Below are 13,721 nucleotides of genomic sequence, written 5' to 3' on the forward strand. Positions count from 1 at the left end.
ATTTGAGATCTATATATAAAAGGCCAAATCATAGCTGATTTTATTACTGAATATCGGATTAATGTCGTGCATAATATTGATATTAGCCTTGTCTCTCTAGTACTATGGAGATTATGTTTTGATGGTTCAATTCATAGCAATGGCCAAAGTGTTGGTGTTATTTATATATCTCTTTATGGTACTATTTTTGAAGCCTCGTGCCGCTTAGAATATTTTTATGCACGATTAATCAAGGCCGAATATGCATTGTTATTCGGATTGACTCTTTTACTTGCTATAGGTTCTATACATATTGAGGTTTTCGGTGATTCGTTATGAGTAGTGCAACAAATATTCAAGGGTTATCAATGTTTTGACGAATCACTTATAGTTTATCTTAGGGTATGTCTAGATGCAAAATTTACCTTGGGCTGCATTAAAATTGTTCATATATTTAGACATGACAATTGGAGAGAGTTGGCATAGCAAGCATCCGGCTACCATGTCCGTCATGGTGTATTGCACATCTATCAATAGCCAATGCTTATTCTTGCCAACATAGGTAAGGCCGAATTGGAGCTCACCACCTCGGCCACTAATGAAACTTTTATGCAGGCAAAACAAGGATTGGAGGAAGTTCATTCTTGATTGTTTGCAAAATCCTAGCGAAAGGGTGAATAATATGGTTCGGAGGATGGCTTTGAGATACATATCGATGGAACCTTGTCATCGGATTGTTATATAAGTTGAGAAGTTTTCACCCAAGTTGCATCGAGAGGTTCAAATAAGCAACGACCGATATATGACTATCGTCCTAAGCAAAGACATGGCCGATAAATAACTATCGCCCTTAGCATAAACATGGCCGATACATAATTATCGCCCTGAGAAATATAAATGGCCGATGGAGTGTTGACATCGTCCTTAGAACAAATACATTGCAAATTATTTTTCGGCACGCAAGTTTTGCCGAAAAACAGGATGGTATCTGTTGACACCAGATTTTGGCACGGTCAAGAACTTAATTAATATGGTCTCAAATAGAGAAGTGATCTACATAATTTTTTTGTATTTCGATATGAACATCTTTGAAGTTTGGGCCATCATCATCCGATCTGATCTCGAAGGCCGAAGTTGTGTTTGGAATACTGAGATTTTGTATTCAGAACACTATTCGGCTCATTACGCCCCCAAGATCTCCTCGTATGGAAAAATGATCTACACGGATTGTCTTCGTCTCGTCGAAACCATCGATTATGATATAAAAATCGTTCCAATCCGAGTTCGTATGCAAAAGTTAGAGCTATCGGAACGCAGCTCTGTCAAGAGGCAGAAAATGGCGCGCCCCACAAGACGCCACGTCTGATGGGTAGCGCGAGTATGGCCTGTTTTGCGCGAGATATCGCGAATAATAGCCTGTTTTGCACGAGCGATTTGACCCTCAATATGACCTCTGATCAAAAAACGTTCAACATGAAAGTTGTTCGTCTCATCGAAGCGGTCAAGATTACTTTTGGGCTCGTTTCCATCCGAGGTTGTTTACCACCACAAAAAAAAACCCACAAGGTGCAGCCAGTTTAAACCGAACAGTTTTGGAAAGTTCGGATAAAACCATTCCGAATTTGACTAGGGTTTTAGACGTGAATCTAAGCCTTTTCCTTGCACGGAAAGTCCAGCCGCCTCTTATATACCTAAGGGGTGATGGCCGATTGAACAACACACAATCGAACAAATCATCTACCATTTTTTATCTTTTATCTTTTCTCCTTAACCCTAGTTCTTCTTCTTCCTCGTTCTTCGTCTGTTCTTCTTGTTGCAGGGCGGCGAACCTCGAGGCCCTAGGGGCGATCAGGTCGACCTAGGGCAGCCCATAGCCGTCGCGCGCCCTGACGGGGTCCCTCCCTGGCGTGTGGGGTTTCGGGTTCTCAAAAGCACCCGCCGGATTGCCTGCGTACCGCGCTTCCGGCCGGGTCTCCTTCGACGTGAGCTGAGATGCATCACCCCCGGCATCGAGGGTACACGGTGACGTGTTCGTGTGCGAACACACATGCCCCCTGTGCACGGCACCGCAATATTTGTTCAATAGCCCTTTGCCGTTGAGTACATGTATATTAAAAAAATCATTTCTATCATACAATCACATATATGTGGTATATTAAGATCATATTTGATAACTGAAGTTGCATATCTATTACTATACTAATACACATACCCTCTAAAAATACCACGTTAATTCGGGAAAATTCAAAAAAGTACAATTTAGTATAGTTATAACGGCTAGATTGACACAGGCGCACTATCCCCACATTCCAGCTAGTGGGTCTAGGTTATAACATCTGAGATTTACAGAAAAAGTATTATAATAATCCTTGCCCTAAGAAAAACCGAGTGCCCTCAGAAGTTGTGTGTAGAGTAGAATGAGATGATGTTGGCTCATTATAATTTTTTTAAATAACATCGCACGTTATAATTTTCGAAAATTCTATCACATCATCAAGGGTATCCATTCGTCGTATCCCTTGTACTACTTCATTAGATCTTCCTAATTTGATCGATAGTTACGGTAATCCTAGATGTGCGGGGTTGTTACGGGGAAGAGCAGTGCCACTTCGTTAATAATCCCCCTCCACCCCAATTTCAGTGTGGGTCATATCCGCTAACTAATCATAGTCATTGTATTTTGATTCTAAATAAAACGGAATCACTAAAAATCTGACGTCAACTTTTTAGTTGTTGGGAGCGAACGCGTCCATAGCTCGATATCTTCACCGATACCCCCACTCTCACCACCGTATCTCGAATCCTCGGGCGTTTTGGTGGCTGCCCTCGCCGCCATCATGGAGGCCATTCCCCAGCTCGATATCTTCACCGATGCCGCACAGGTGGCGGAGGTGTTGCCACTCGCACCACGAACTCGGTCGGAGGTTTATGAGCAATGAGAGGGCGCGCTCGGTTGGTGGCACGGTGAGGCGAAAGGTAGAGCGTGACGAGGCGGAGCAGGAAGCCCTTGAAGGTGTGCAACGTCGGGAGGGTGGCAGAGAGCATGGGGGAGACGAGGTCGTGGTGGCACAAGGTATCATGGGTCACCAGCAAAAGAAGGTGGCTAGAAGTAAGGAAGGGCGGTGGCCAGCACAGAGGAGATGAGATCATGGCAGCTGGGGTAGTGAGGGTCGTGGAGCCGAGGAAGGGCGGTTGTGGGAAGCTCGCGAGGAAGACGGAGACGACCTCGTCCGAGCGGCATGGGGCAATCACACCGTTGTGTTCCTCGGTTTCATGGAGACGATGGCCACCACACCGCTGCGTTTCTCATGTTGCTCATGGCCAATGCCACAGTACCCGCTGCTTCCTCCCTCCTTTGCGCGCACAAGAAATGCATTGGTCTAGTTGGTGCAGAGGACCAGTAGCACAACGGGCGAGATGTGATATTCTTCACGGAGTTTGTTATAGCATGCCTCCTGAATGTAATTTTTTTTGCAGATGTTCAGTTATATTGTCTTGTTGAACTTTCTTTTAGATGTTCAGTTCTGAAAAATTGAGCAGTCTTGTTTTGAAAGTGCATGTAAATTAGAACTTTATATTTGCCCTTTCTGAATGTGATTTTTGCCGAGGAACAGCCTTTGTCCTATTTGATAGGCCTGGCAAAAATGGTGGAATGATGGAAACTAACATGGCAATTGCTTTCATATTAGGGTGTATCAACTAATTTAGAAGAGGGTGGTGGGTACCATGGTTAATTCTGGGTTCAGGGCAAAAAATGACAACTAAGTTGAATATGCGTGGTAACTCTCTTACAGCGAGGTTGGGGGGCTAGACATTTTTGCAATTAGCTATTTTCCTGAAAAAATATGCTAACTAAATGGGAACCATATGGCAATTTGTTTTACATGTGGTATGGCAACTACTTTTTAGATGTGCCATGGTAATTTTTTTAGACACCGAAATTCAAAAAATTTCGTTATTAACAACCTAAAAATTTGCCATGGCAAAATGGAGCATGCCAAGTTTTTAAACTTTGCATCTTCTTTTTTAATACTATACCACAACAATTTAGGATCCAGGAGTCTGTAAGTAGATGAGAACTAGGAGTAGTTACTACTTACTGGTCATGTTCGTATTATTTTTGCATAGACAAAATTCTTAAACAAAACATGGCAATTTTAATGAATAAACCCATGGAAAATTTTGATACAAATCTCCCATGCCAAATTTTGTTCAAAATTTCTGTGTTTGCACTGTTCATTCTGTTTTTCCATGGCAGTTTTCATATACTTTTTACATCTGCCATGACAATTTTGTTCGTAACCTGCGTTTTTTTCACGTATACGGCAAATTTCTCATAGGAAACATGGAAATTGTTATTGAAATATCATGTAAAATTTTAATACAAACTCACAATGTCAATTATTTTTTCATAATTTTTTCTTCTGTTCATTCTATTTAAACGTACTGTCAAATTGCCTGCAAAGCTTCAACTGTATACATGAAAAGGTTCAATCGGCATTTGAGAAAGCATCAATCGGGCACAACGAAAAGGAAAAAGCTTCAACCGTTTGCATGAAAAGCTTCAATTGTATGTGTGAATAGTTTGAGCCGGTGACCAACAATTTTAAAAGCTATAGGGTGAGCCGACGACGCACACGACGACTTTTGCGATGGGAGACGGCGAGCGCGGGCGTCGCTGGGTGGCTGAGGGCGAGGTGAAGGTGGCAACCGGTCATGGTGAGGGAGAGGAGGAACTGAGAGGAGGTGAGGATCGCCCGCAGAGGACCGAGGAGATGGCCGAAATTTGGCGGCGGTTTTGCGACGGGAGACGACTAGCATGGGCGGCCCGGGTGGCCGGCAAGCGCGTGCGAGCGTGGGCGGCCAAGGCCGAGTGCGAGGCGGCCGGCGAGCACGGTAGCCCCTCCATTTGTTTTCCCAACCGCGTGTGTGGGGTGGAGGAAGACATCCATGTATTCCGTGGGCTAATCGAAGCCAATCATGCACGAGATCTAACGATAGGCAACCGACCGGGCCGGCGCCTATCACTACACTACAATTTATGGACGATTCAAGCTAAGTCAAGTAAACTAAATAAAATTTGCTTGATTAGTTATTTTCTAAATTGTTTGGATTGCTTATCACATGTGTCACGGCCACAATGTTTTTTAAAAAAGTAAAACCTGCTTCATATACATCTACAAGTGAAGTCTGTTTTAAACCCCGAGGTTGTAGAGCGCGACGTAAATGAACCTCCACGTCTAAATCCCTGAAGTCTATACCCTATACTAATCGTTCCCGATCAATTTAAACCCTACACTGATCCAATACCTGTTTGGAAGGATAATCCTGACCGGGATCGGTCGTTTCTCTCACTGCCCATACGGGCCTATATGTTTTTTTTTCGAGGGTACGCCAATGGCGTACCATATTTTTATAGAAGGCGGAAAGAAATATTTACAAGATACCAAGCCGAGATGCGAACATCTGGTTGGTAGGGACCCCACACCCACACCAACAAGAGCGCACTAAGTCACTCTCTCACAAAAGGATCTAAACCTCCTACACCAAAGCCAGCTATCCTTCAATCCTTCACCTCGAGCAACACCTGGTCAGCCAACTGCGGTGGTGACCTGTGTTCGTGCAATCTATGAAACACCCTGGCGTTCCGTTGCTTCCACAACGACCAAGCAGTCGCAATCATGTAGGAATCGAAACCACGCTTAATTCTGTCTGCGAAGTTTCTTCTCTTGCCGAGCCACCATTCTGAAAGACTCTGTCTGAGTGGGCGGTAGAATGTTGATGTGCAAGGCCTCGAAGCAGCCAAACTTCTTGAGTGTACGGGCATTGGGTAAGGATATGGTCCATGTTATCTTCCTCCTGCAAGCATGTGTAACAAGGTGAAGGATCGTCTTATAGCCCATTCCTTGCCCTCCAGTCCGAAGTCCACAAACGATATTGCACTGTAAGCCAAGCGAAGATTTTGCCTACATGTCATATTTTATCTTCTTCTTGAATCTCCCCGTCTCGCACCACGGTAGAGGCTTAGCATGAGGAGGCGCGCATAGCTAACGTGGCACCATCTGTAGTAGTTTGCTTCGCACCTGCTCGTCCCTCACGGCCATTTCCCTGACTTCGTCGACCGTGAACGGCGGCGGCATCGTGCATGGCTCGTCCACGGCCACGTATTTCTCCCTGGACTCCATCATGAACTCTCTCTCGCGGCCGCGCCTGGGGCAGGCCATGGACTCGAGGCTGACCTCCACGGCCTTCTCCGGCACGGCGGGCTTGTACCGGAGCAGGGCACTGTACCGCGTCAACACGCTCAGCATGTACTCATACACGTAGTCCATGCCCATCTCCTCCCTCGTGAACCCGCTACCTTCCCCGCCCATGCGCCGCGCCTGCGCCGGGTGGGCGTTGCCCCAGTCGACGGCGAACTTGACGGCACGGCACTTGTTGGCCGGGTCGATGGGCCAGTAGTGCTTGCCGGCGACGAGCCCCCGCGAGAAGAAGTCCCTGAAGGGCGTGTCAATGGCGAGCATCGGCGAGTCGCACGCGAGGATGTACTTCTCGCTGACCGACCACGTGTGCCCCTGCACGTAGATCTTGTACCTGTGCCGGCACTGCTTCGCCACGTCCGAGTCCCGGAACCCGTTCCGGCCGGCGGCGTCCCAGTCCTGCTTGAACAGCCGCGCGTTCCACTCCTTGCCGGCGGCGGAGTCGTTGTTGCACCGGAACAGGTCCTGTCGCACCTCCGACACGTCGCGGTTGCCCTTCCAGAACGCGTAGGGCTCCCTCTCGGGCCACGGGAGGCGCGCGTTCTCCCGGACGAGCTCCTCCATGAGCGGCGCCCACGGGCGGACGTTCACCTCCGGCCAGCCCCAGAAGGACCAGTCGGGGAAGAGGACGGCCAGCTCCCGCGACTCCTCCTTGCAGTACCGGAAGAGCGGCGGCGCGGCGGACGGCGAAGGGTAGTCGGCGGCGAGCACCCTGGGCGAGTCCAAGGTGCTGAACATGATGTCGACGTCCGGGACGCGGCCCGGGTAGCGGGCGAGCAGCTGCAGGATGCCCCACTGCGTGAAGACGTCCCGGGTCTGGAACGACTCGCGGTACTTCTCCACGTAGGCGCGCCCGCCCACCACCACCAGCCGGAACTGGGCGTGGGGCTGGGCGCGCTCCACCGCGTCCCGCGTGATCCCCGTCGCGCGCCACGGCTCCATGTCCGTGTGGATGTGGCGGAAGTAGTCCGGGCACCAAGGCGGCCGCACGCCGGGATAGTACCGCCGTTTGCTAGATGATGAGGACGGTGCCGTTGTCGACGACGACGTGTCGGTGTCGTTGCTGCAGCTCAATGGTATGGGTATCAGCGGCGCTGTCGATGAGTGGCCGCGTCCGTGCTGACTGAACCCAGTGCCCGCCGGCGAGAACGTGTAGTACTGTTGGATTGTGATCATGAATGCGTCGATGTACACAAAAGCTAATCAGTACTGATATTTTAATTTGACACAATCATCAAAATATATCTTTTACGCTTATACTATGTACACGAAGACTTTTTTGTTAGAAATATGATCTAGTGTTATACTCACGTGTAAGTTTCGCGAAGAAATGGCTTACATGGTCTTATGTGCCGAGAAAAATAAAATCAGTTTCTATATAAAAGTTACTATTCAGATTTTTTGAAGTTGCAATATATATTTTTTGCACGATGAAGAATATCTAGGTCATTTCTTCGCGAAACTTCATATGTGAGTAGAACACTCGACCATATTTACCACAAACAAGTTTTAAGGTAATTTGACTTTTTAAACAAAAATCCATATAAGGTGCACCTAGACTATATCACACCGTTTTTTTGGGGCTAGTGATGTAAACAAATGTCTAGTCGAGTTACTTCTTGTATACCAGTAAATCTTATTTCAAAATAAAACACCGATCAAATTTTATTTTATATTATTTTTAACCTTGGTATTATTAAATTCAAGTGGATTTATTTGCGTCCCACGAATCAAATTTGAATATGTTTGCTTTGACCATTTCCTTTAGCTAGTTGGCCATTTATAAGCATTAGGAGCATTTCCTCGCGCTTCTCTATCCCAAAGTCAAGGTTGATGTAGGATTGTTCTTTTTTATATAGAAAAGATAGCCATAAATAAATTCATAAACACGATTATTTCAATCCTTGTTTTTTGGATGGGTTGCACATTCTGAAAACCATAGGTGCACTATTATATGTGCAACACTAAATCTAGTAGTAGAAGAAAAGTGTAATTAGAGCTGTTTCTTTTTCTTTGCGAGGGTGTAATTAGAGCTGTTGCATAGTCAAAAAGATTGTAGTTGCACAAAAATAGTAAGTGCAACTGCAAGTCAGATGTAGTTGCACAAAAATAGTAACTGCAACTCCAAGTTAGACTTGTTCACCTCAACCCGATTAGCCGTTTTATTGAACGGTGTTCCCTTTCATCACTCCACAGCGGGGACTTTCACATTTCAAATATTATACGTTTAGTTCTAATATTACAAATATGCAATTTGGGTATGTGTAATTGTCATGTTTTACCTTTAATATTGCACATATCGTAGTCGCCTAGCCCAAAGTCAATCACTCAATCCATACTATAGAGATATATTTCTTGTCCATCAACCTAGTGTGAATTTCTTAGTTTTGGCGAGAAACTGTCTTGTTTGACTAGATATATACACCAATCAAATTACGAGATAACCAGGTCATGATTTTCTTTAGTGCTTGCTTTTTATTACTCTTGTCTTTCTAGCACCCGCAAACGTCTCACTGCACCCTCCTTACTTGGCATATATCTGTCTTTCACCGTTGTCTTACTTTGATATCTCACTCTTTCACCTCCGGCCGTTCTTTCATTCACCTTTTCCTCCTCCTTCCTCATTCCTTGACTGTGATTAATTAACTCTAGTGTTTTGTGAATGTGTAGTAGTACGGTAAACATGGATAGAAGATCTTGGTCATGAGAATGATATTGTACGTGTCCCAAGTTTGTGACAAAGACCGTTCACTGTGATTAACTCTAGTGGCACGTACGTGACTTGATTATGCGTTTAGCGGAGTCATACTAACTAGAGATCTACGCAAGGGTGATTTGAATACTACAGTTAGGCCAGGAATAATGTCTAGCTAGCTACTAGCACACGTACTTTAGGGATAACTACTCGTATAAGAGTATATATGTTTGCAATGTACTACTATAATTTTTCTAAGATTGATAGTTCTTTGTAATTTCTTCCAAGAGCTTGTGCCTACATATACTTTGTTGTTATCATTCCCAATAATCACTAGTGGATGACTTGTATTAATTGAGTTCATGCATGATTAGAAGTACTTAGAACAGGTCATCGCTCGTTGTGCACTTGTGCAAGCATTCGCAAGCAGGAAACGACACGAATTGACTTACAAATTTTAGTTTTAGGGGAAACCTGAACTAATTGAACTTCTTTGATTAGCGTAGGTATACTTACAGCTGCGTCGAGTTGGATCCATTTGGTCCCCAATAGCAAAGCAAGAAGCACAAAGATGGCCATGGCCACTCCAACGCGGCCCCTTGCCGTCGTCGTCCAGCACGGCTTGGTGTGCATCGCCGCCAGATCTTTGTCGACGATCTCATCCCCAGCTGGAGAAGGCAGAGGCACCATCGACGCCCTTTCCTCATCGGCTGCTGGAGAGCAACCCTTCATCCAACTATATTTTTTGTCGGATGGTAAGAGGAAGGTCAATGAAGCTGTTAAGAATGATCACTACTCTCTGCCCACATATATAGTGGCTGGTTGCTCCAGTACCTAGTTATACATGGCACCGGAGACATGTTGACCCAAAGCACATGGACTTCACGGGCTTATCTGGATCGTTGGCTTGGAGAGTCGTGCTAGCTTCAGTTTTGCATTTACAACTTGTACATTGTATCTTCTCCGTCTATCTCACATGAGTCGCCACTGTTTGCCTCCCCCACACCGCACACGGGAAGGTTTTTCCAGTGCGCGAGCGCTTGTGGCATGCCTGGTGTATCCGATCTTGGTGCACCCGCCTGAAAGTCAAAAGAAAATCTAAATGTAAATCAGCACGTAGGCACAACATATATCTACCATGTTGCAAAAATTTAATTCAAAATTTGAAACATATCTTGAGAACAAAAAAGAATAATCTCTCAATGAATAGTAGCTAATATAAATTGTGCTGCCAATTCGGCCCGGGCCCGCTTATGGCACTTGGTTATAGTGTCGCACCGAGTCTCAAGTAAACAAAAAAAAACATACTTACTGGAATTCAAGAACAATTCATACTACTTTCCGTGTGCACTTATTGAGAATAACAAATCTATCTATACCTTCAACACAATGCAGAAATACCAAGATCACACAAGATGCATAATAGTGCAACCATGTACAATTTGATAAGTTCCTGAACACCGTCGTTGATGCTACAAATCTCATGTTCATAAGTATAACGCATGGTAAAGTAGGTCCCTTTCTTGAACATGTTACACAAGACGAGTGAATTGCAAAAAACACCGACATTGAAGGCTAGGGTTGCAGAAACCACAATTCTACGGATTTGTGCCAAAACCACTAATTCTAAGCCTAATTTTTTGCAAAAAAACAATAGTCATCCAATTGGCGCAATTTAAGCTCGTTTATGACAGATGGGACCCGCTGGACAGGGTGACATGGCACGAAATAACGGTTCGCAAATAGACAAAACATCATAGACTAAATTGTAAAAATGTAAAAGAGGATAAGGTCATCTTATCCTTCAAAAAGAAAAGGAAGAGGATAAGGTCGCGACGCTCAAAATCTTACAGGAGAGTGCCATGAGCCACGAGTAGAGCTCTGCCATTGCCGTTGGACCATGTGAAGCTCCGCCGCCAGCCGGAATCGGACGTAATCCGTCGCGCCGCCGCATACCCGCTTCCTCCCGGCCTCGCAAGCCGCGCCGCCACCAACCGTCGTCGCCGTTGACTGACGTCCGAGATGGTGGAGCTCGAGCGCACCGGCGTGCGGGCCGAGGCCACCCGGCCACGAGCAGTAGCTCCACCGCCCCTCCCCATGTGCCGTCGAAGCAGAGGCAACTCCCTGCGCCGGCCAAGCAGCAGCAACTCCCTGCGCCGGCCGAGCCGCAGCTCCACTGCGTCTCCCTGCGCTGGCCGGAGCAGAGGCAGCTCCCCTGCGCCGGCCGAGCACCCCCCCGTCCCCCCGTCCCCGTGCGCTGGCTGGCCGAGTTCAACCTCGCGAACGGCGGCGCCCCTGCCCATGGACTTCTGGAGCCGCGTGATCCGGCGTGGAGGACCCGATTGCTTTTTTCCAGGGGTCTTTTTGCAAAACAAAATTGTATCATGATGTAATTGTTTTTTCTTTTTTGCCACATCACCCTGTCTAGCGGGACCCTCCTGTCATAATCATGCTCAAAACGGCCTAAACTGGCGACTAGTATTTTTTGCAAAAAATTAGGCTTAGAATTAGTGGTTTTGGGCACAAATCCGTAGAATTGTGGTTTCTGCAACCCTAGCCTTCAATGTCGATGTTTTTTGCAATTCACTCTACACAAGACTACACACATAATGCAACTTCCTTGCACTAGCTAGTTTTCAATTAGTGTGATGTTCCTCCAATAGCCGAATAAGGAACTTTTGTCTCAAGCTAATCAACAGCAAGAACGGAAATTTGGAGGAAAAGGGAGATAAAAGAAACACAAACTTTAGTGGTGAATCAAAAGTGCTAATAGCCAGGCTCTACTACCAGTTGTACGAAAGAAAGAACTATGAAACGGAAACATTTATCCAAGATTGTTTAGGCACCAAGTGGATTCAACCATTTGACCTCTTTGGTTTACATACCTTGTTGCCTCTATTATCCATGTGGAATCTGGAAATCGCGGACGTACAATCGTCGTAGTAAAGTATTATCTTCTTTCTTCCCTCTTCTTTAGTGTTTCTCTTATGATTAGAGAACAATACTATCATGTGCACCATGGATACACTAACTCTCATGTATAGATGTGCTCATGCTCTCTTCATGCAACGTTTCCCCTCCTCAGATATGCTAATGCATTGGCTCTAATTATAGTGTCCTATGGTGTTCACCACATGGCATATATGGGAAGCTATCTTAAATAGAATCCAAAGTGTCCAACGATGTTCACATGTATGCCTATTTATAGTGCACGATGAGTTCCAATGGTTGCAACTTCTCCGATCAACAGGCTCTCGGTAGACTGTTGCAACAGTTCAACATGCAACACAAAAGTTCATGTAGGTTTCTACCCGCCAAATTAAGCCAAAAACTATTGGCTATAAGCGCTATTTAATTACATGCATGCAAAGCAATTACTGCCCCAAGTAATTTTCACGTGGGACATTTCAGGCTAGTCAGTGTGAGGAGTAAGTCAGACTAGTCTCATGCATATGACACTAGTCTATATTACTACCTTCAGGGCTCCTTTGATACAAAGGAATTTCATATGATTTTTTGAGGATTTGGATCCTTAGGATTTTTTTCCTACGACAGTCAATTGTTTCTTAGGAAAATAACACAAATATTCAATCAATTAAACCCATTAACGGTGGCACGGCGTCCGCTCGGCTATGCCACCGCACAGATTTTACTGTCGCAGGTATCTACCTAGATAACACCTCCCCCAGTAAATTATTGCCTTATTTTCATAGCCCAGCACGCGACCTCCCTCTCTCGTTTCTCACTCCCCATCGAGGGTTGCCGCCGCCCCTCCGTCGTTCGCCACCGCTGCCGCCCCATCGCTCCTCCGGCGTTGGCCACCGCAAGAAGGCTCGCTTCTCCGACGGATCTTCTAGTCTTGGTGGTTTCCTTGTAGCAAGGTGCGTTGCTGCGCCTCCCAACGGCCCGACAGCAAGGTGGCGGCAAGAGCTAGAAGGCGGCGGCGCCACGAGGTCTCGTCCCAAGGGAGCCGCAGTACGACAAGCACAACCCAGACGATGTCGATGTGGTCGTCGGCGCCTCCTCCGCCACGGGATTGAATGGGCTGGTGGACAGGCGCGCGACTCTACGCCCTCCTCGGTCGAGGGTTGGATGGAGCCCTCGGCTGCGTGGGAACAACCATCGGCAGACGCGACCCCGACGACTGTGCTCGTGGTGCTCGCTCTGATCCCACCCGTGCTTCCACAGGTGTACCAGCTCCTCTCTGTATATTCTTTGATTTTTTTTTTGTTCAGTTCATCTTTCATGGTTAATTCTTTGCAACAATTTGATAAGATGCTGAAATCAAAGGTGTGGCCTCTATTTGATGAGCAGAACACAAGGAGGAGTATGGGTCTGCATGTACATATAAGAAGAAGATGGCTTGAGGTGATTTGTGTATGTTTTCAGTTGCGTCGACGAAGAGATCTTCGTCAAAGACCTCAAGAAGGGCGCCGTCTCCATAAATACTAGCTCTCTCCGCCACTCGATTTGTCTCGTGTGGGTCTCCTGAACACTTTGGAGCCATTACCTGACATTATATACTTATACTAAACCATGTTATGGTGTAAAGGTCTCTGGACAAACAGGTGCAAGGAGGGCTTTGTTTGCTGCAGCACAAGACAATAGCCAATAGATGTTTATATGGCAGATGTTTAAACTGCCAAGGATTGGGTTATATTAGTCAATAGAGTACTGAACATGTTGGGTTGTTGCCAGTTGTTGTAACCTACTTACCTACATCAGATGATGTGAGTCTTCTTTTGGCCTGCAAACCATAGTCATTATAGCTTTGCTCCAGTTTGCCA

The 13,721-nt window shown here is 46.1% G+C and overlaps 1 protein-coding gene across 1 annotated transcript; it reads right to left on the reverse strand.

The window, feature by feature from the left end:
- Positions 1–5,487: 5,487 nt before the first annotated feature.
- On the reverse strand, positions 5,488–11,933 carry LOC123168162 (O-glucosyltransferase rumi). The gene is made up of 3 exons (XM_044586033.1): positions 11,820–11,933; positions 9,451–10,013; positions 5,488–7,397 (listed from the first exon to the last, which is right to left on the reverse strand). Exons 2-3 carry the CDS (start codon positions 9,664–9,666, stop codon positions 6,027–6,029), a joined length of 1,587 nt encoding a protein of 528 aa, XP_044441968.1. The 5' UTR covers positions 9,667–10,013; positions 11,820–11,933; the 3' UTR covers positions 5,488–6,026.
- Positions 11,934–13,721: the final 1,788 nt, after the last annotated feature.

This window comes from Triticum aestivum, chromosome 7D, assembly GCF_018294505.1.
Source record: "Triticum aestivum cultivar Chinese Spring chromosome 7D, IWGSC CS RefSeq v2.1, whole genome shotgun sequence".
NCBI lineage: Eukaryota > Viridiplantae > Streptophyta > Magnoliopsida > Poales > Poaceae > Triticum > Triticum aestivum.

Excerpts from the sequence above, each read along its gene's own strand:
- LOC123168162 (XM_044586033.1), bottom strand. The coding sequence starts at position 9,666 with ATGAAGGGTTGCTCTCCAGCAGCCGATGAGGAAAGGGCGTCGATGGTG. Across the intron at positions 7,398-9,450 it reads GGATCCAACTCGACGCAGCT|TACTACACGTTCTCGCCGGC; the intron begins GTAAGTATACCT and ends ACAATCCAACAG.